General features: G+C 39.7%; 1 protein-coding gene across 1 annotated transcript in view; it reads right to left on the bottom strand.

Annotated features, from left to right (window-relative positions):
* The window catches only part of MALRD1 (MAM and LDL receptor class A domain containing 1), a 580642-nt gene that overhangs the window by 220042 nt on the left and 336989 nt on the right, over positions 1–23611 (bottom strand). The window contains exon 29 of the mRNA XM_060192257.1: positions 8735–8918. Coding sequence (XP_060048240.1) covers positions 8735–8918 — 184 coding nt within the window. The remainder of the gene's footprint in view (positions 1–8734; positions 8919–23611) is intronic.

Here is a 23611-nt window from a genome sequence, read left to right as displayed (position 1 = left end):
CTCTCCCTCTCTGTCTGTTTCTCTCTCTATCTCTTTCCTCTTTCACTCTCCATTTCTCTCTGTCCTATCAAGTATAATAGAAAGTGGGAAAAAGGGAAAAATTGGCCACTGGGATCAATGGATTCGTAGCGCAGCCATGGAGTCCCAGCAATAATCATGGTAACAACAAAACAAAATTAAAAAATTTAAAACCACAGAACATTCCAACCAGTATTACTAAAATACTCAACTGTTAGGAGTACTAGTTCTAGGTCTTCTATGACCTGCTTTCTTTCAGGAATATGTGAAATCAGTGATAAACAAGATTGGCAGGCGCTACATAAATGCTTTATTCCAGGCCATTCATCATGATTTCAGTAGTGATCTATGTTATAATGAAAACTACAGCTAAATGTTGGGGTCCTTCACATCCTGACAAAATACAACAGACTGATATTATTTAGTGAAACCTCTGAGTAACTTTAATCTCAAGAGTTGCAGTGAGGATGAAATTATAGATTGTTATGGTGATCATGATGCTAATAATATTTATTTATTTTTTACTTATTTACAGAGACATGGGGGAGGGCAAGTGGTGGTGCACCTGGTTAAGTTCACACACTATAGTGCACAAGGACCCAGATTCAAGCCCCTGGCCCCCATCTGCAAGAGGAAAGCTTCAAAAGTGGTAAAGGAAAGCTGCAGGTCTCTCTCTCTCTCTCTCTCTCTCTCTCTCTCTCTCTTCTTTTCCCTCTCTCTCTTGTCTCGTCTCCAGGGTTATTGCTGGGGCTTCACTTCTTGTGAAGCTTCATCCCTGGAGGTGGGGAGCCGGGGGGCTCGAACCCAGATCCTTGAGCATGTCCCTGCACTTAGTACTATGTGTGCTTAACTTGGTGTGCCACCACCCGGTCCTCTCTCCCCTCCTCTTTATCTCCCCCTACCCTCTGCATTTCTTTCTGTCTTTATCCAACAATAAATAAATCAATAAACAATTTTTAAAAGAGAGCTACAGAGAGAAGAGAGCACTCACAGCTCAGCTCTGGTGTATGGTGGTGCTGGGGACTGAACCTGGGAATGCAAAGCCTCAGGCGAGAAAGTCTTTTGCACAGCCATTATGCTATCTCCCTATCCCTTGATAATAATTATATCTATGATTTATTGAATAGTTATCATGAGGAGTTACTGTCCAATGGTCTGAGTACAGTTAACTTGTCGACTCTTCCTAATCGCCCTATAAGACAGATTTGGTTTTTTAATGGTATGAAGAAACTGAGGCACAGAATTGATAAGCACTTATTCAAGGTTGCACAGCAAGTAAGTAGCAGAATCAGGATTGTAACTTAGAAAGTCTGATTCAGAGTAAATCTGCTCAACCTCTGTGTTGTGACTTGATTGCCAAGATCAGGATCAGGACTTTCTGATGACAGAGCTTTGCATGTCCGTCTCCTGGGCCTTGTCTCTTTCTGCTACATCAACATGCTCCTTTCCTGCTTTCCTCTGTGATGCTCCTTCCTGAGATTTCTGTGTGCCTATATTTTCTCTCATATGCACTCTGATCCAGCTGTGACCTTCAAAGAGACATTCTGAGTAGTCTAGTCAAAATCGTTAAGTCTCAACTTCTGACATCACTTATAATATAGAATCTATTTACAACAAGGCAAAATATTACATATTTATATATGCATGTGCTACCAGAATGAAACTCAACAAAGGCAGGAACATTATCCATTCTGAATTTTCAAACATAAAGTAAGACTGGAATCAACAGTTTCTACTAATACATCCAACTCTCCGTCCATGTAGCCCTCCATTCGACATCTTTATCAATCACTTAATACCACTGCAGTGCAAACCTTTGACTATTACCTAGCCATAATTATTAAAAATGGTAAAGTCACCTGTAATTGCTTCATTAGGGTGAGATGTTTGATTCTAATTATTGTCCTAATAACACCATCTTTCTGTTCTCATTTCTATAGTTTTAGAAGACAACTGGGGGAGATCTAAATGCCACCCTTGGAACACTGAGTTGAATGTTGAGCAGAACTCTCACTTTTCACCTAAACTAAGTAAGGATAGGTTTCAGAATCAAAGTTGAGTTATGAGTTTTGTAAAGCACAGTCACTGTTTTCGCAATCCCCCAAGTTCAATTTGAGTCCAGAGTGCTGCTGCACTGAAATCATTATCATCAAGTCACTATTTTTCACTCCAGATCAACTACTGTTTAAAGAACACACAGGAGTCTTATGTACAGTTTTTAAAGGGAAAAGTGAAAGGTGTGAAAGTGATTATAATAAAATAAGAAAGGATTTTTCAGGTTTTGTGTGACTTCTAAAGTTATAATGACACTGGCTTCCTTTATTTTATCCCTGGGTAAATTCTTCCCTTTCATAGTTAAGATTATCTGTGGAGCATAACGTTTTTTGCTCTGTATAAATTTAGAGAGAGAGAGAGAGAGAGAAAGTAGCTATTATGCTACTTCCTACTTATGATGTAACTGACTTCTAGAAGTGCTTTCTATTCCCTAAGTGATTATTTTTTCCTTTTCCCTTAGCTGAAAGCTGGTCGACATACAATTATATCTTTAATACTTTTCAGTGATTAAAAAGCAAAAACTTATACTATGATTGGTTTGCACCATGAATACTGGGTTTAACAGAATCTTGGGCATAGTTCATAGAGAGGCCATGTAAACCTTAAACATAGAAGGGGAAGACATGGGAAAAGTTAAGGGGGAAAAAGTGCCAAAAGAGGAAATAGAAAAAATCAATAAAGTTTAATACCATGTGATACATGATATTCATCCATACTCTGAGGAGGTAGGCATGAAGCATTGCCTAATTGCTCAATGCAGCCTAGGCAGTCAATAAAGACATGCTGGAAAGAAATAGAATATTATCTTAAGCAATGGCTTAGAAAGCATGCCTAAAATAATGCCAAGTGTTTCACTGTTGCTGTTCATTTCATCTTGTAGCAAAAAGAGAATATATATATACATATATATATATACATACATATATATGTATGTATGTGTGTATATATATATATATATATTCAGTGCATCTCATCTCTCAAAATGCATCAAAGCACTTTGCATAAAGTAAACTGGTTAGTTCACACAAAAGTTCTCTGAAGTGGCAATATTGCTATCCCAAATGAGACAAAAGGAAATTATGCATTTTGCCTAAAACCAAGAACATGTAACAACTAAAGTAAACTAGAATTTGAACCCTGTGATCTTGCTAGAATAGAGCCCTTAGCCATAGATATAAATGCTACTTAGTACTAATGGTAAAATAAATATCAGCTGAATGACTGTGCTTAATAGATATTATTCTGAATAAAAATTCAGTAACTTTTTAGGATGGGCAGTTTTATCATTACATTGATGGATGCACCCTCCTTTTATATATGACTTATGCAGGGACCTAGGCCCTGTGGTAATCCTGGTGGCAATAAAAAAGGAATTAAAAAAAACCCAAAAACTCCTGCACTGCTGGTGGGAATGTAAATTGCTCAACCCCTGTGCAGAGCAGCCCGGAGAACTCTCAGAAGGCCAGAAATGGACCTACCTAAGACTCAGCAATTCTGCTCCCAAGGATATATCCTAAGAAACCAAACACACTCATCCAAAAAGCTCTGTGTTTACCCATGGTGATAGCAGCACAGTTTGTGATAGCCCAAACTTAAAAGCAATCGAAATGTCTAACAATAAATGAGTGACTGAGAAAGTTGTGACATAGACCAGACCACCCCATCATCTAGGGCCCTAGTTAGAGAATCCTTGGATTCCCACACAAATATGATGGGCCTAGCAAACCTCTTTCCACCATCAGTGGTCATTTCCATCAGGAACATAAGCATCAGCCCACTCGTGGGCCTATCCAGGACCTTGCCTTCACTAAAAAAGTAACAATGGTAAGGAATGCTCCACCCTTGAAGAAAGACTAGGGCATTCTTCCCTGCCACTCAAGGAAGACTGGTCCTGAGATGAGCACAGTTTAGAATGTTTCCAGCTGTGACTATGAACTGTGAGCTCAGATTGATAGGGACTCAGAGATTGTACAGGCTCCTGTGCTAAATATAAATAAATATCATCCCTGGGTTAGGTGGATGTGGTAAACAGTTAATTTTATTCATAGATTTTCTTCAGAGCTGGGAGCTATTCTCTGTCATAATCCAAATTTCTGGTCCTTTCTCAATTCTGACACCATCTTCTCAGACAATATTATTGTCCACCTCCATATTAGCTATCAAACTCAAGCAAAAGCTGATTGGCATTGCCCCCTAGGAACATAGAAATTCTAGCATCTTTTCACACTAAGATCCCTATTCTCATCTGTTCTATTCCTACCTTCTGGTTCCTGTTAATTAATCCTTTTCTCCTGCTTTATATCTTACCATTTTTCAGCCACCAAGCTGCAGAGAGAGAAGAAAAAGGGAGGGATCTTTGGATGTAGTAATAGGTGTCTGTGTGACTTGGAAAGGAAGAGAAGACCATAGGAAAAACTGGGTAAATATATACAAATCTAGACAGAGAGTTGTAGAAATAATAGCCAATCCATATCTGCAAACTCAGGAAAACTGCTGTAGATTACAAAGGAAGAAATGGGGATACAGAACTTTGGTGGTGGGAAAGGTGTGTTGTCCCCCGTTATTGTATAACTTTGTAAATCCTATTTCATCGTTAATAAACTCATAAAAAAGAAACACAGAGTTCAAAGTAACCACGGAACATAAAAAAGAAAGAGAAAGAAAGGAAGGAAGGAAGTATGTTAGCTGTGGTGTGTATATAGACACAAAGAAATACTACTCAGCTTTTAAGAATGATGATATCACTTTTTTCACCTCATCTTGAATGGAACCTGAGGGAATCAAGTTAAGTGAGTTAAACTAAAAAGAGAACGATGAAGACAAAACGATTTCATTCACTGACAGAAGCTGAGAAACAAGAACAGAAGAGGGAAACACAAAGTAGAACTTGGATTGGGTTTGGTATATTGCAACAAAGGAAGAACTCACGGGGGGTGGTGGGGGGTGCTTTCAGGTCCTGGTTCTTTCTCTCTCTCCTATCATTTCTCATGAATCAATAAATGAAAATCTTTACAAAATAAATAAATAAATAAAATGGATGACTATTTTGGTTTTAATTTTAAATTGTATACCTTTATAATATCAGTATTGTAAAATATAATGGAAAGAAACATGGAGTATAAGCTACCCTAAGTTAATTTCTGTTATTTCAAACTAGAAAATGGAGAGAATTAAATTTGGCAGAACACTGACAACTCAGAGAAATACTAGAGAATATTGGTTCAGAACCAGCAGTTTTGGATCAAACTATGTGGGTGTTTGCTTGTTCACTGATTAGCTTGAATGATATTATTTACTTTTTGTTTGTTTGTTTTCTTTCCTTTTTGGAGTGAAAAAAAGAGTTTAGTTGTTCATTGTTGTTTGGGATGATTTTCTTTATTTTTCTCTGCCTTTCAACAGTCAAATAAGGATGGTAATAATGTTATTGCCACCATAGATTTATGTAAATATTTACAACAGTAATACATATAAAGTTTTTAGAATACTTTTGGCATAGTAACATTAACGTGACGAACTTTGTCTTGCACTCATCATCATCAGTATTGACCATGCTTTATTAGCAAGCCAGCTTCAAATCTTGCACAAGTCAGGTACCATAAAATCTTTTATGGAAATGTAGCTGGTTCCTATTTGAGATGAAGAACATACAAGATGACTTAGTGTTTATTTCTCTTTCACAGCCTGCCTATCACACAGACATAAACACACCACACACAGTGTCTACCATTGATGTGAAAGTTCTAGAACAGCAGGTGTGTAGTGCTAGATGATAGATTAGTAATTAGTCAAGATGATAGATGGGTTAGTTAAGCTGAAGTAATGGAGCTGGGAAGGATAACTAATAGATATGGTATTTCATTTTGGGGTAAATGAAAGTATTATACTTCATAAGTATACTAAAGCCAGTAAATCACAAAGGTTCATTAAGTATACTAACTGAGAACTGAGTCTGGAACCTTTGGTGCCTAAGGCATGAGTCTTTTTTTCATAATCACTGTTATTTTTCTAGTTTAATCATCTATTTTAGTTCCACACACCCATAATCTTTCAAATATTCTACCTTATTTCTTTTCTACCTTTATTGGTTTTTGTTTGTTTGTTTTTACTTTTTTCCATGCCAGGATCAAACTTCACACCTCACTTATATCTGCATTGCAGAGCATGTGCTCTACCACAGAACTAGGTGTAGTTCTAGCCTGCTGGCTTCTAGTCTTAACTAAAACACTACGCTTAATGAGCCAAATAAAGATGTGGAAAGTGGTTTTTCTCAGATGCAGAATATATGAACTTATGAAAAAAAAAAGCATGTAAAATTGAAAAGTCAAAATGCCTCTGACTTCGTGAGAACTGAATTGGTTATGGGGAGGCAGCTCACAGAACTTTTGTGGTGAGTATACTGTCGAACTAAAGCCTTGAAATTTCACAACTGTGTAAATTTGCAAACCATCATCAAATTAATAATAAAAATGAGGGAAATATGACTTGAAAATTATCATTGTTTGTTGTAGGCTAGCCTGATGAAATAATGCACACAGATGGAAGCTCAGTTATGGACATAGGGACTCATACAGATACAGAGCTACAGCCCTGAAATCAGATAGTATCGCAAGAGAATGACCAATTGACAAAAGCGTGACGAGAATCCTTCAATTTCAGATGAAAGAAACCAACAGTATCTTCTCTTAAGATACACAAGCTATCATATTCAACTACAAGGGTCCACATTTTGCCTCTTTCACTATTATGGAGGAAGCACTACAGCCTTAACTATAGTTCATCACTAAAGGTAAAATACTAAAGTAATACTCAGTGAGCTTAGCGCTTAGCTATGAATTGAGCTGAACAAAATCAATTCTAATATAAATTTTCACAGAAGTTTTGTTTTTTTTTTAAATAAACTTCTATGTGAAACCTGGCAAAGCTAGAATACTAACACTCAAGTTTGTTTTGCTGTTGAGTCACCGCTTGTAGCAAGCATTCTGCCTCCCTTGAGGGGAAAGGGATCTCTTCTTTAACAAAAGGTTCTTTTCTTTCAAAATAACGGGAAAAGTTTTGAAGAATTTTTTCCCCAGGTCACCAGAAACATCTACATACTGGGTAACTAACTATATTGGATACTTAGCATGTTACTAGGGAAATTACCAGGAAAGAATTGAAGAGCACATTTTCACTCCAAAAATACCTTTTCACAACATGTTCAGAACTGCATTTATTGCTGTTTAGTTCGTCTCCCCCTAGATACCTCCATACACAAGCTCTGACATAGACACCCTGTGACTTGGGTTCTGACTTTGCATGGCATGTACAGTGTGACTAAGTAATAGTCACCTACCCTGCAAGCTGGGAGCAAATCAAATTCTAAAGGATTTACTAGTCAGGTGAATCTTTTGAAGTCTTTCTGCTCATAAAAAGAGCAGAACCTGTAACATCGCCAAAAACCAGAGCCCGAATTCCTGGCCAATCTCAATGAAGTGATATGCTACTATGAAAGCAACAAAACATTCACTATCCTTCAGGCTTAGCTGTCCAGACCCAGGGCTTGCCTCCAAGTAAGCTGGTTCAGAATCTACAGAAACAACTTCTACCTCAGGCAATATACATCACAATGCTACTTTGGGAGTCAGAAAAAAAATTCTACAAACTGTAAAATTGCACATATGTATTTATAATTATTTTGACATATCCCATATCATTCTGTAAATAAAAATCAGCGTCATTAGACTTCATAGTTAGGAGTGATAAATGGTAGCAAATTGTTGTTCACTTCTTAGAGAAGCAGTTTGAAATGGCCCAGAGACTGCTTTCAACTCAAGTTCTGCTTGAATTATAGCTGAGTGAAATCATTTTTCAGGGCAAGATAGCAGTACACCCAGTATAGAGCACATGTTATCACCATGCACAAGAAACAGGGTTCAAGTCCCTGGTCCCCACCTTCAGGAAGGAAGCTTCAAAAGTGGTGAGGAAATGATGTGTTTCTTTCTTTCTGTATCTCCCCCTCTATTTCTGTTGATATCCTAATTTCTATCAAAAAAAGACATAAGGAGTGGTGGAACCCTACCGCAGGCATTGAGCCCCAACAATTACCCTGCTGGATGAAGGATAAAAGGAAAAAAGAAGGAAGGAAGGACAGGAAAAATGAAGGGAAGATGGAAGGGAAAGAAGGAGGAAGGGAGGTAGGAAGGGAAGAAAAGAAGTCATTTTTCATTTAACCACCAACTCCTATCTGTCTTTACTGGCTTAATTTAAACTGAAAAAATAAATGCAGTTGGCCAGAGAAATGACTTTGGGGGTACAGGACTTCACTCCAGTGACCCCAGGTTATATATACCCTTTGCATTACATCTTCTGGGTAAGTTTTGGCGCTTACTCCTCCCTTTGTGAAATAAATAAAATAATCTTAAACAAAAACCAGAGAACACTTCTACATACTTAAAAGTGTATAGAAAGGAAGAGAGAAATCACTTATGCAACTGAAGGAAGGAAAAACTATCACCACCCAATTGAGAATGCAAGTTCGATAAGTGCATAATTATTTCTTTCAATTGATCTTTATGTATATACAAGAGATTTGATGAGAGAACATGCCATACCTGTTAAGCAAAGATAAAATGGCTAGATGATAAGTGTGTTTGCAAATGAAAATGATTTACCACACACTTACCAGTCATGCAGTTTTGAAATTCAATGTCATCAATTGCAGCTCCTCCTCCTAGATCCCTTGTTCTGATGCCTTGAAATATGACTTCAAAATTCCTTAACTTCCCAAGCAGGATGATAGCCTTTTGCCAACAAGCACCAGAGCTCTGCTCACTTTCCTGCCATACTTTTGATACTCCTTTCTCTGTCTGAAAGTAAAGAAGTTTACATTAGAGCAATAATTAACACAAAACAAACAAGAGAAACAAAAACCAGTCACCTAGGACACGAGTATTTAGCCAGTGAACTGGAGCTCTCATTATAGCCATGGTGACTTTAACTCATCAAAGCAGAGGCAAAGTAGTCCACTTCAGTGTGTCACCAAAGCAGTGCTAGCAGAAGAAGCAAGTAACTTGTGTGGGCATTTGCAGAGACACCATTATTTGGAAGAATCTTACTCAGCTAATTACCTCTCTCCAATTGTGGATGCAGAACTTTCCATATTTAATGAAATCTTTTTTTAAAAAAATATCATCTTTATTTATTTATTTATTGGATACAGACAGCCACAAATTAAGGAGCAAAAGGGAAGTAGAGAGAGAGACAGAGGGAGACAGAGAGAGACACCTGCAGTTTAGCATCACCACTTGGGAAGCTTTCCCCCTGCAAGTGGGGACCAGGGGCCTGAACCTAGGTCCTTGGGCATTATAACACTTTTGCTCAACCAGGTACACCATGACCCAGCCCCTTAATGAGCTCTTAACAGTTTACAGAACCCTGACTTTAGAGCTATGGGTGTTCCTTACCTTTCATTCATACTGTTTTATATATTTAAATTTTTACCATTTTATTGGGTGGTTAATGTTTTATAGTGTAGGTGCTGACACCTGGGTATTGTACTTTCTTCAAATACTTGAACTCACTCAAATAAAGAATATTAGCAGAGAAATGAAAGAAGGAGGATAGTGAAAAAGAAAAAATGAGACAAAATGGCTGCCAGGAAGAGTGCAGACACTTATACCCAGTGATAACCATAGTGGCAATAAATAAACAGATACTTAAAAATATTAACAAAATCAGAAGCAACCAATAGCACAGCTATATACAAGATACTGGGTACTGTACAGTAAACCCTAACAAAAGGACTTTTCAAAGTTAACCCAATTACCAAATAATGTGATGATAACATGAACTATCCATTGTCTTTTTGAACCCTAAGACAGCAGGAACCTCACATCTCCACTATAGAGCCTCTACTTCCCCCAGTCCTTGAACCTTTGGATAGGGCCCACTTTCCCGCATGCCTCTCCCAATCCGTATCAAATAATATTGCATCTGCCGATCGCAACCTAATCAACACAACGATTGCCACCTCAACATGCTTCACTTCAAACAGTGTCCAGAGACTTCACGTGTGGAATGACAACCCTTCATCTTCATTACTCGGGTGAGACTTTTCCTTTCATAGTATTCTCTAATTCCATCTCAGGTGGTTCACTTTCTAACAAAGTCTCAAGACCTAGATATACACCAGTTTCTGTGAGAGAGAGCACATGTTCACACGTATCCATAAACTACTGCAAAATATATACCTGAAAGCAGAAGTACATTAGAGTTTGCAGTGAGTACCCCCCAACACTTCCTCTCCACTATTCCAAGCTTTGGGTCCATGACTGCTCAACAATTTGTTTGGCTTTGTATGTTAACTCTCTTTTCAGTCACCAGGTTCCAGATGCCATCAGGATGCCGGCCAGGCTTCCCTGGACTGAAGACCCCACCAATATGTTTTGGAGCTCCACTTCCCCAGAGACCCACCCTACTAGGGAAAGAAAGAGGCAGACTGGGAGTATGGACTGACCAGTCAATGCCCATGTTCAGTGGGGAAGCAATTACAGAAGCCAGACCTTCCACCTTCTGCAACCCACAATGACCCTGGGTCCATGCTCCCAGAGGGATAGAGAATGGGAAAGCTATCAGGGGAGGGGGTGGGCTATGGAGATTGGGTGGTGGGAATTGTGTGGAGTTGTACCCCTCCTACCCTATGGATTTGTTAATTTATCCTTTCTTAACTAAAAAAAAATAAATTAAAAAAATATTAACAAAAACAAACCATTGCTTTTACTATTACGGATTTAAACCCTCCTAAGAATTAGATATGTGAATAGTAATGACTTAACAAAGAAATGAGTGTGTGTACACACATATTATCATTATGCATCTGTAAATATATACAGTATTGTGATTGTGATTAGTTCAAATTAACTAATATTTATAGGTTAGTATTCTATTGTCATAATTCAAGGGGAATTATATATGGAAGTATCTAATCTAAGCAGTAGAACAGAGGGAATAGTTAATAGAATGGGGTCCCCCAAATCAAGAAAGATGTCAACAGATTTGTAGCACTCAATTGTGAACTACACATTTTACAAAATATGTAGATCAAAGAAAGAAAAATGTTTGAAGGGTGTATCCAAAGACATCACATATTCATAGTTTAATGTTCTTCGGAAATGAATGTTAGTAAACATGGCTGGCACTCTACTTCTGAGAAGAGATACCAATCAAGCTGTTGTTCCTCCGATACTTGAAGAAGTAGACCAACCTTCTAGTTACTCTAAAATTAACTGTGCAAAACAACCGGCCATATACAGATCTTGCAACATCTTTTTCAAGATTCACTAGCATCAATGAACTTTTACACCCAGACACTCGTGTAACTTCTGCATTGAAGAGAATGAGAAATTCACACCTAATTAATGGAATCTCATATCTTTCTGATATCTAAAGAAGAGAAGCCTAGTCCAAGGTTAGTCTTTGATGCCCAGTGATTTGGAATCAAAGGGATAATTAGTTAAAATAAAGATTAAAGCAGAGGGGTTCTGGGTGACACTCAGCTGTATAGCAGGCACAGGTATTGATAAAAAGTCTATCTTGATTTAAAATTTATATCTTAATTCATTTTGATAATATGCCTACTAATCAGCTTCTGCAGTTTATTTTTTAAAGTAATTTATTTATTTTATTTTTGAGAGAGAGAAAGACAGAGAGAAACACCAGAGCACTGGACAGCTCTGGCTTATTGTGGTGTGGGGCATTGAACCTGGGACTTCAGAGCCCCAGGCACAAGAGTATTTTTGCATAACCACTATGCTATCTACTCCCACCTGCTTCTGCAGATTATAACATCACTTAATAACTAAGTCAACTACTCAAAGGGCCACGCCTCCTTTCATCCCTTCCAGACCAGCTACATTCACCCTTTTCCAGTCCTTCAGTAGCCTATCCTCCTACCCCTCTCTCAGCATGTCTGTATCAAATTTGCTCCTTTTTTCTGTTTTAATTTAATTAGGGGCAAGATAGCTCAAGGGGTAGGGTATCTGACTTGTCATGCCCAAGTTTGAACTCTGGAACCACATGGGAGGTTCTATGGTACAAGGGGAAGCTCAAATTCTATATCTCCCCCCCCTCTATATATATATAGCAATCCAGTTATAATTACATATGTGCAAGACACCAGTTGTACATCAAGCTATTTTTGAGATATAGATAGAAAGAAGAGAAGGAAGGAAGAAAAAATGAGGAGGAATAGAATGGAGCAGTACTCAGTTATGGCATAAAGTGATGTTAAACCTGTGACCTTTAGGATCTCAGGCACGCAAGCCCTGTGCTCTACAGGCCGCAAATCTCTTCAACGTGCTCTTTCCCTTTCAGCTTACTTGTTCTCCATCCTGTGCCAGTGGAATTGGCACCTCCTCATGAAATCCTCATTCAGTCCTTCCTGCCACAGGCTATCTCCTTCAGAGCACTGCTCATGCATGAGGCTCATGAAGATGATGAAAATGAAGATAATGGTCTTTTCCATGTTACTGGCCTCTGGCCCTCTCCTCCCTAAAACTGAGCTTGGCAGAGAATAGGTTCCGAATATGTGTTTGTTTAGTGAGTCAATGCACATTTAAATTCAACTCATTGAACAAGGGTCCCTTGCTGCATGGGTACTGCTGAAAATTTTAGTACTGGCTGAAAATTGGCACAAAGATTCCCTTTGAAACATCTACTAGGGGCAGGCAGTGACACAATTAGTAGAGCTCTCATATTAACAAGCACAATAATCTGGGCTCAAGCTCTTGGTCACTCTGTGTGTGCATGTGCATGTGCGTGTGTGTGTGTAATCTTTGGGTGGTGCAGCAGTGTTACAGATGTTTCCCTCTCCATCTCTCTCTCTCCCTCTTCTTTCTCAATTTCTGTCTGTATGAACAAGGAGGAAAAGGAAGGAAGGAAGGAAGGAAGGAAGGAAGGGAGGAAGGAAGAAAGGAAGGAAGAGGTGAGGAGAGGTGGATAAACAGTAGTAAGGAGTAATAGTTCCCTCATGCAGGCACCAAGTCTAAGCAATAACTCTGGTAGCAATAAATTATAAAGAAAGATATAGTAGTCTTCTAGGGAGACAGCTCAGCAGTTGAGCACAGGACTTGACTATATGAAGGCTCAGGTCTCATTCCCTGCTTCTCCATATGTCTGAGCTGAGTGGTGCTCTAATGCCTGTCCCCCTCCCCCTCCCTTTTTCCCTCCCCCCTGTCTACATACATATATATTCATACATACATGTGGGGAAATTGTGAGGCATAGTTGAGCATGGTGTGGAACCTCCTATTGAAAAGTGGGAGTCTGGATGCACGACTTTTTCAGCAGTCTCTCTCTACCTAAGATCGAGCATGGAGGAAAACGACCACCAGAAAACGTCTCCTCTGTCAGCCTCCCTGCTTCACAAAAGACTCTACATGCAGCACATTTCCTTGTTCTCAAACCAGTTGGTTCATTTACTCAGAGGTTAATAGAAGTTCATCTTCTCTGATCATATATGGCTCATACATCATTGTTCTGCTCTGTCAAACTATAACCAAGAACATTCTCCTTACTCCTCCACCTCCTCCGGTTCTTTCAATCTTACATGATCCATCTCCTCTCTTAAGGCTCCTCTCTGCTGGTTATTGATAACCCTACTTCCTTCGTTCCTTTGATCAACTAAACCCCTTGTTCAACATTTTCTAGGAATGCTCTGACCTTTTCCCAACCCCCTGTTTCTCTTTGTCCCTCTTTTCCCAAACCATATATGGAATGGATAACTTACTTTCCCCTACAACCCATTACAAACCCTACTTTGCTGTTCAATAAATGGATTGTTCATGAAACATTCCCCTGGTGATCTCTGGCTATGTCTCTAGTTACGAACACAGGGAGAGATCCAGTTGGCTCATTCCTACTGCCCCAGAACATTCTTTCTGGGCCTCCACATCTGGTGTGAAACAGAGCGGGTAAGCCAGGAGTGTGTGCCTGAGAAGAGGCCTCTCCACATGAAGAGTCTGACACATACATACACACATGCAGGATTTTGGATTATTTATCTGATATAGGTAAAAGTTAATTTTAGTAGGTGAAAATTGCATAAATTTGAATGAACAGTTTACATTTTAAAGTTGTATTTATTCTCTTATTGGTTTGCTTGTGCATTTCATTAATTTATTTCATTAAGGAACCAGAACACCTCTCCAGCACAGGGATGTCAGGGATCAGACCTGTGACTCACAACACAAATCTTGTGCTTTACCTACTCAGCTTCCTTGCTGAACACCCATAATGTAGTAACACTGTCCTTTAGGCTTAAAGAATAGTAGATCACTACATTCACACAGATAATTCCACCTGAAGCACCGAACAACTGTTTGAAATCTTAGGTGAGACAAAAAGGAGCTAGAATTATCCATAATAAAAATAGACCACAATGTTGATTATTCACACAGAGCTAAAGTCAGAAAGGTTCCTGAAAGGTCTTTACTGTCTTTATAGAAAAGGCTCACTAATTTAATTGAAATTCCAATTTATAGCACTCAAGGTGATTTCCTTCTTAAGGGCTGATTGCTAGCTTCTACTGCCTTTCACACTACATTTTATTTCTGAAGGAGAAGCAGTTCCTGTGGTGTAATACAGGAGAACAATGGGAACAAGTAAAAAACGAGATCTCCTCAGGAAGCATCTGACAGGAAGAATAATAAGAGAAGGCAGCAAGGGTTCCAGCAAAATGTCATTCATACATGACTGTATCTGTCCCTTGGCATGACGCTGCCCATGAGGCTTTATAAGCATGCTATGCAAGTCCAGCCTTCAAGACACTATTAACTGGACATAATTCTGCTCGCTTGTCTTCCTTGAGGGGCAGAGGGTCTCAAAAATTAATAAATGGGTGTGAGCCACTCAGTGTATACAAATGAACTGCAAATTTTATCTTCCCAAAAGGACACTGGCATACAGTGTTTATGAAACACATGTAACATTTCTTTAAAGCAAAATTCTTTGGGCTGAGGAGGGAGCTCAGGGTTAAAATACAGAGCTCGTATAGCTGAGGTACTGAAGGTTCCATTTTCAATGCCATATGTCACAGCTGAGCAGCGCTATGTTCTCCACCCACCCCCCAGTATCCATCAAAAAAAGTAAACAAACCTTTAAAAATGAAGCGGGTTTCTCAATATGAAATCCTACGAAAGTCAATACTAATAATAGACACAATTAATGAAATGCACAAAGGTGCTTCCACTCAGAAAAAGCATATTAATACAGTAAGAGAATGAATGGATTTTATTGATTAAATAAATAACTAGATTCACTAAAAAGGAGTACTCTCTTCTATTTTCAATTCAAAATTATCAAAAAAACTATTTGCATGCCCTCTCTTCTCTCTTTTGCCTCCAGGGTTATCCCTGTGGCTCGGTAACTGCACTAGGAATCCACTGCTCCTGGAGGCCATTTTTCCCAATTTTGTTGCCCTTGTTGTTGTTATTGTTGTTGGGTAGGACAGAGAGAAATCTAGAAAGGAGGGGAAATGGGATCCTTGCACTTCATGCCATGTATGATTAACTCTCTGTCCCACCCAGCCCTTCCCCCCCTTTTTTTATATAGGATAAGACAGAAATAAATTGATAGAAGAGGGGAAGCTAGAGAGGGGGAGAGAAAGATAGACACTTGCTGACCTGCTTCACCACTTCTGAAGCAATCCTCCTGCAAGTGGGGAGCTGGGGGCTCCAATCAGATGCTTGTGTGTGTCCTTGCAATTTGTACTGCATGCACTTAGCCTGGTGTGCTACTGCCCAGCCCTCAAAACATGTACATTCAAACTATATTAATAAAATATACTGAGTGGCCTGGATGAGCTTTGAACCTGCGATGATGAAGTCTGAGCTTGATTCTGGGCACCACATCTGCCAGAATGCTGCTCTTCATCTCCCTTTGTCTCTAGCTCATGAAAGAAATATAATCAATCTTTCAAAAGGATACACATAAGGAATTACAAACTTCTTGTAATAGACCTAAAGATGAGAATAAAATATTAGGAGAACTGTCAGAAGAAAGAGTTCAGACTAGATTAAAACTAGACATCAAATCATAACGGTGGGGACTAGGCAGTCTACCCAGTGGTTTCATTTGCTGATTTGTTGTAGTTGCTGTTGTTATTGTTGCCAGGGCCCTACCATTCTGCTTTGGGCCTACTTAATTTTTTAGGAATAGAGACAGAAACAGGGAGCCAGACACACCACAGCACTGAAGCTTCCCCAACATGGTGGGGGCTAGACTCAAACCTGATTTGAGGATGGCAAAACAGGGGCACTATCCAGGTGAGCTATTTTCCATCCTGACAATAGTTTACTAAGTAAAGATATTAGAACTCTAAAGTGATTTTTTAAAAAAAAAAGGTAGGGAGGGCTGGGCGGCAGAGCACCCTGTTAAGCACACATATTACCAAGCACAAGCACCTGGGATCGAGTCCCCACTTTCCACTTGCAGAAAGTCTGCTTCATGAGCAGTGAAGAAGGTCTCCAGGTGTCTGTCTTTTGCTCCCTGTCTCTATCTCCCCATCCTCTCTCAATTTTGCTCTGCTCTATTTAATAAAAGGGGGGGATACAAAAAATGACAGCCAGGAATGGTAGTTTCATGGTGCTGGCACTGAGCCCCAGCGACTTAAGCAAAAAAAAAAAAAGTATTCATTTTTCTATTTATTTAATCCACATATTAATCCTAAGTGAGGTACCATTCTACTTGTTGGATAAATGTGATGGTAACAGAAACAGAACTTAAAATTATAATAGCTTCCCATAAATTTAGGAATGCATATTCAATCTGCTCTCTATATTTTAGTATGACCAAATATAGGTATCAAAGGCTGATGAGATAGGATTTTTATGAATGTTGTAGTTTCATTTAAGTCATTAAATGTCTCTTATACCCCATTTTAATTGACCTGACTGTCAATAAAGAAGGAAGTACGATTTGGAGGATCACAAATGAGATACGTGAACTGATTCCCTGATACCATATAGAAAAGGTGTAAGACTATGCAGCTATCAAGAACAATGAACCCACCTTCTCTGACCCATCTTGGAGCTAGGAGGAATTATGTTAAGTGAGCTAAGTCAGAAAGATAAAGATGAGTATGGGATGATCCCACTCATCAACAGAAGTTGACTAAGAAGATCTGAAAGGGAAACTAAAAGCAGGGCCTGATCAAACTGTAAGTAGGGCACCAAAGTAAAACCCCTGTGGTGAGGGGTAGACATGCAGCTTCCTGGGCCAGTGGGGGGGTGGGAATGGGTGGGAGGGATGGGTCACAGTCTTTTGGTGGTGGGAATGGTGTTTATGTACACTCCTAGCAAAATGTAGACATATAAATCACTAGTTAATTAATATGAGAGGGGGAAAATCAATTGTATGTCTCAAAGTTTTTCAAAACACAAACTGAATCTTTTTAATATATAGGCTGTGTATTTGATATGCGGACTCTCTCAAAAGCCTAGACCAAGTAGATTAGAAGCATCCAATAGCACAGCTATATACAAGATACTGGGTACTGGACAGCAAACCATAACAAAAGGACTTTTCAAAGTTAACCCAATTACCAAATAATGTGATGATAACATTAACTATCGATTGTCTTTTTGAACCCTAAGATAGCAGGAACCTCACATCTTCACTATAGAGCCTCTACTTCCCCCAGTCCTTGAACCTTTGGATAGGGCCCACTTTCCCGTATGCCTCTCCCAATCCATATCAAATAATATTGCATCCGCCGACCACAACCTAACCAAAGCAACGACTGCCACCTCAACATGCTTCAGCTCAGACTGTGTCCAGAGACTTCACATATGGAATGACAACCCTTCAGCTTCATTACTCGGGTGAGACCTTTCCTTTTATAGTACACTCTAGTTTCATCTCAGGTGGTTCACTTTCTAACAAAGTCTCAAAACCTAGATATATACCAGTTTCTGTGAGAGAGAGCTTATGTTCACACGTATCCATAAACTACTGCAAAATATATACCTGAAAGCAGAAGTACACTAGAGTTTGCAGTGAGTACCTCCCTAACACTTCCTCTCCACTATTCCAAGCTTTGGGTCCATGATTGCTCAACAATTTGTTTGGCTTTGTATGTTAACTCTCTTTTCAATCACCAGGTTCCAGATGCCATCAGGATGCTAGCCAGGCTTCCCTGGATTGAAGACCCCACCAATATGTCCTGGAGCTCCGCTTCCCCAGAGACACACCCTACTAGGGAAAGAGAGAGGCAGACTGGGAGTATGGACCGACCAGTCAATGCCCATGTTCAGCGGGGAAGCAATTACAGAAGCCAGACCTTCTACCTTCTGCAACCCTCAATGACCCTGGGTCCATGCTCCCAGAGGGCTAGAGAATGGGAAACCTATCAGGGGAGGGGGTGGGCTATGGAGATTGGGTGGTGGGAATTGTGTGGAGTTGTACCCCTCCTACCCTATGGTTTTGTTAACTAATCCTTTCTTAAAAAAAAAATTTAAAAAAAGAAAAGGTGTAAGGTAGCATGAATGAGTAATGAAGGTTCTGTGAAACTCTCAAGGTATAATGTGGGGGAGGAGGGGAGTCAGCATTTAAATTGGGCTTTGAAAACTGAATATAAAAAAATTGCAATGCAAAACAAAAGAAGGAAGGAAGGAAGAAAGAAAGAAAGGAAGAAAGAAAGAAAGAAAACAGAATAGAATGCCACAGAGTACATAGAATAAATGAGAAGATCCTAAGCAAAGAAAAAAAAAATCAAACATGGGAACAGGTGGTCACTCACAAAGTAGAGCGCTTATGTTACCATATGTGAGGATGCAGGTTCAAACCCCCAGTCCCCATTTCATAGGGGAAGATTCAAGACCAATATCATAGGTGTCTTTCTCCTCTCTCTCCCTTCTCCCCCTTCGATATCCTCCCCTTTCCCTCTCTATTCTCCCTCCCCTTCCCCCCACTTCTCCCTCTCCCTCTTTCCCTCTGTAATAAAATGGCTGCCAAGAATACTGCAGTCATGCAGGCACCAAACTCCAGTGATAACCCTGGTGGCAAACAAACAAACAAAAAAGAGACCATTAAAATGAATAAAACACACAATTAAAGGCCCTGTGATATAGGTATGCTTGTAATTTTGAGAGCCCTTAACTATGTGTTGTGGTTAGAATGTCTAATGTGAATTAGAGACTCCAACAAACCAAGTCCATCAAGTCCATGCAATGTAGACCAATGATTTATGTAAACCATTGATCCCCTCCCCAAGAAATAAAAAAAAATCAAACTTTGTTGTCTCTCAAATGTGTATATACTATCAATATATATAATTTTTCTTTTGCTACCAGGGTTATCCCTGGGGCCCAGTGCCTATGCAACTCCACCATTCCTGATGATATGAGTAACTTATACCTCGGTCGGTAATTGTTTATCTCATGAGGCTGACTTTTCGTAACTATTTCATAGGCTTATAAGACTGGCTTATTTACCCCTGCTCTTAATTTCTTATTTTGTGGTACCTAAAATATTATACCCTGTACTACTGTACGATATAATAAAGCTTTGATTTTTTTCAACTCACTCTCAGCCGTGCCACAGCCAAGTCCTTTCTGCACCGCAGCAAGTCTTTTTATTTTTAATTACATCACACCTACAGGACTATCCCACCAATCTTGCAATCTTCTCCCCTGTCATATGGGGACCTTGGCTTGAACCAGTGCCTTTGTTCATGATAGCATGTACATCTTACTAGGTGCACAATGTCTGGCCTCTATACCTCATATAAATTAGAACAACATGAACAATAGCTGTGGTTCTACTAGACTTCTAGATACGGTCTGTAGAATAACAACTGTGTAAAGTACCTACTAGCAATTCATCTTGTAGATAAGAACACTGGAAACTTGAAGGTCAGAACACATAACAAGAAGTTTAGGAACAAAGCAGACACAGAATCTAGATTTGTCTGAATACAGCACCTGCCACCTGTAGTCAGAGAACAACACTAACAAGAGGTTGTGAGGCACAGTTTATAAGTCTGTGCAAAGCCAAAGGTAGTATTTCTTTTTAAAATAGTAGTAATAGCACTTACTCCATAATTCATCATTTGGACATTTTAACTGCTGAAATGCCAGAGTGAGAACCGAAAAATGAAAAGTTTGATTTAGTTTAGCTTTTCAATTTATCATATACATATATATATATATATATATATATATATATATATATATATATATATATATATTCGTGCTCATTAAGGTTTAATGTCAGGAAGTAGCTGTGAGTGTGACTCAAAGCCTTGAGCAATAGGTCAAAGCCCCAAGTACACATGAAGGAGGGTGAATTAGTCAGCAGGAAATGGTAAGATGTTTACTAAAAACAAAAATGTATTAAGGATGGAATAATAACTGTATTTCTTTATTTATATCTTTGGACTGAGAAATAAAAATGGAGACACTGGGGAGTCTGGCGGTAGCGCATCAGGTTAAGTGCAGTTGGCACAAAGCGCAAGGACCTGCAGAAGGATCCCGGTTCAAGCCTCTGGCTCCCCATGTTCAGGGGAGTCGCTTCTCAGGCAGTGAAGCAGGTCTGCAGGTGTCTGTCTTTCTCTCCCTCTCTCTGTCTTCCCCTCCCCCCTCCATTTCTCTCTGTCCTATCCAACAATGATGATGACATCAATAACAACAACAATAATAACTATAACAACAATAAAAAGACAACAAGGGCAAAAAAGGGAAAATAAATAAATTTAAAAAATGGAGACACTGGTGATCCGGGAGGTGGTGCAATGGATAAAGCACTGAACTCTTAAGCATGAGGTCTGGAGTTCAACCCCCAGCAGCACATGTACTGGTGTGATGTCTGGTTCTTTCTCTCTCCTCCTATCATTCTCATTAATAAGTAAATAAAATATTTAAAAAATAAAAAAAATTGGAGACACTGGAGAATATAAAAAGTTGAAAGTAAGTATAAAATGATGTTTAGGAGAAAGTTTATGGGGTCAGTTAAATAGGTCACTTGGAAAGGGAATTTTTTTTTACCTCCAGGGCTACTGCTGGGGTTCAGTGCCTACGCTAGGAATACACTGCTCCTGGAGGCTTTTTTTCCCCTTTTGTTGCCCTTGTTGTTTATTATTTTTGTTGTTATTATTATTGTTGTTATTTCTGTCCTTATTGTTGGATAAGACAGAGAGAAATCGAGAGAGGAGGGGAAGACAGAGGGGGGAGAGAAAGTTAGACACCTGCAGACCTGCTTCACCACCTGTGAAGTGACCCCCGCCCCCAGCCCACACAGGTGGAGAGTCCTGGGCTTGAACCAGGATCCTTAAGCTGACCTTGCACTTGGTGCCATGTGCACTTAACCCACTGCGCTACCACCAGGCACCAGGAAGTGAACTTCTTTGTCATGGGCAAAACCCAGGTTTAAGCAAGGCCCTCACTGTATAAAAGTAAGCTTTGTAAACAGAAGTTGAGAAAGAACAGAAAGGGAAATTCAAAGCAGGAGTTGACTGAATTTGGAGTAGGGCACCAAAGAAAAAACCCTGGGTGGAGGGTGAGGGTGAATGTTCAGCTTCATGGGGCAGGGGGGTGGGGGGAAGGGAATGGGACATAGTCTTTTGGTAGTGGGAACGGTGTTTATGTACACTCCTATCAATTTATAGTCATATCAATCACTAATTAATATGAGAGGGAAAAACTGATTGAATTTCTCAAGCTTTTTAAAGTAAAGACTGAGTCTTTTTAATACATAGGCTGAATGTTTGATATGTTGACTCTTAAAAGCTTAATCCAGGGAGAACAAAAGCAGCTGGTGGCATAGCTATATGCAAATAATGTCAAAGAACATAAAATATGGTGAGGGTGTGTATGATACAGCAAATCCTAACAAAGGGATTCTTCAAAGCTAACCCAATTGCCAAACCATGTGATTGTTGCAATAACTATCTATTGTCTTCTTAAACCCTAAGACAACAGGAATCTCCCGTTTCGTCTATAGAGCCTATGTTTCTCCCAATCTTGGAACCTCTGGGGTGGGGCTCACTTCCCTGCATGCTTCTCTCAAGTCAGGCAAAATGATATTGTATCTGCTGATTCCAACCTAATCAATGCAACAAGTACCATCTCAGCATGCTTCACCTCAGACTGTGTACAGAGACATCAGGCATAGATTGCCAACCCTTAACTCGGGTGAGACCTTTCCTTTCATGGTATTCTCTAATTCCATCCAGGAGGTTCACTTTCTAACAAAGTCCCAAAACCTAGATATAGGCCAGATACCATAAGATAGAGCATATGTTCACATGTATCTATAAATTAGGGTAAAATATATACCTGAAAGCAAAAATACACAATAGTCTGTAGTGAGTCAGTATCAAGTTCATAATGAAATAGTGTCCACTTAGACTTAGATACCTTCCTCACCTACTTCCTATTATAGTTCTCTTACTCACTCCAAAGCTAACCTTAGCAAAGCAAGGACTGCAAAAGCTGAATAAGGGCAAAAGACTGGCATACTTTAACAATGACTCTTTAGTCACTATCAGGCCATTCCACTAGCTGGGGTCCTAATCGGGGAGTCCTGAGTCTCCCAAACAGACATGATGGGCCTAGACCTCAAATAAATCCCTCTCTCCATTGTTTCTGGTCATCTCTATCAGGAACAACAAAATAGACCCCTTTGTGGGCCCCCATCGCACCTTGCCCTCAACCTGGATCAACAATGGTAGAGAATGTTCCATCCTCTGAAGGGAGGCTGGACAACATACTCTATGCTACACCTGAGGAAGATGGGTCGATACTGGGGCAGCATGGAATGTTCCTACTCATGACCACAGAATGTGAGCTCAGATCTAGAGGGATGTAGAGGTCACACAGGCTCCTGAGCTAATTATGGGCCCCAAATCACATCAAATTGATGGGGTTTACAATAATATTTATACCCCTTTCCCATATTAGGGAGCTCTTCTCTTCCTTGATTCAACTTTCTGGTCCTTTTCCTAGCCATGACATCATCTCCCCTGACAATAATTATGATCCACCTGCATTTCAGATTTCAGGCTCAGGCAAAAAAAACAAAAACAAACAAACAAAAAAACACTAGTATAGCTACAGGCTCTTGGAAATATAACTAAAATATGCCTACTAGCTATCTACAAAATGGAGGACCCCCAAGCTTCATCTGCATTATTCCAACCTTTAGGTTCATGATTGTTCAACAATTTGTTTGGCTTTGTATGTTAACTCTCCTTTCAACCACCAGGTTCCAGATACTAGCAGGATGCGACCAGACTTCCCTAGACAAACAACCCCACCAATGTGCCTTTGAGCTCTGCTTCCCCAGATCCCTTCCCCACTAGGGAAAGAGAGAGGCAGGCTGGGAGGCTGTCAATGCCCATGTTCAGCGGGGAAACAATTACTGAAGCCAGACCTTCCACCTTCTGCATCCCACAATGATCTTGGGTCCATACTCCCAGAGGGTTAAAGAGTAGGAAAACTATCAGGGGAGGGGATGGGATACAGCGTTCTGGTGGTGGGAACTGTGTGAACCTGTGCCCCTCTTA

The sequence above is a fragment of the Erinaceus europaeus genome, chromosome 6, assembly GCF_950295315.1.
Source record: "Erinaceus europaeus chromosome 6, mEriEur2.1, whole genome shotgun sequence".
In the NCBI taxonomy this organism is placed as follows: domain Eukaryota; kingdom Metazoa; phylum Chordata; class Mammalia; order Eulipotyphla; family Erinaceidae; genus Erinaceus; species Erinaceus europaeus.
Note: the sequence above shows the minus strand (reverse complement) of the source record. Positions and strands in the feature narration are given on the sequence as shown.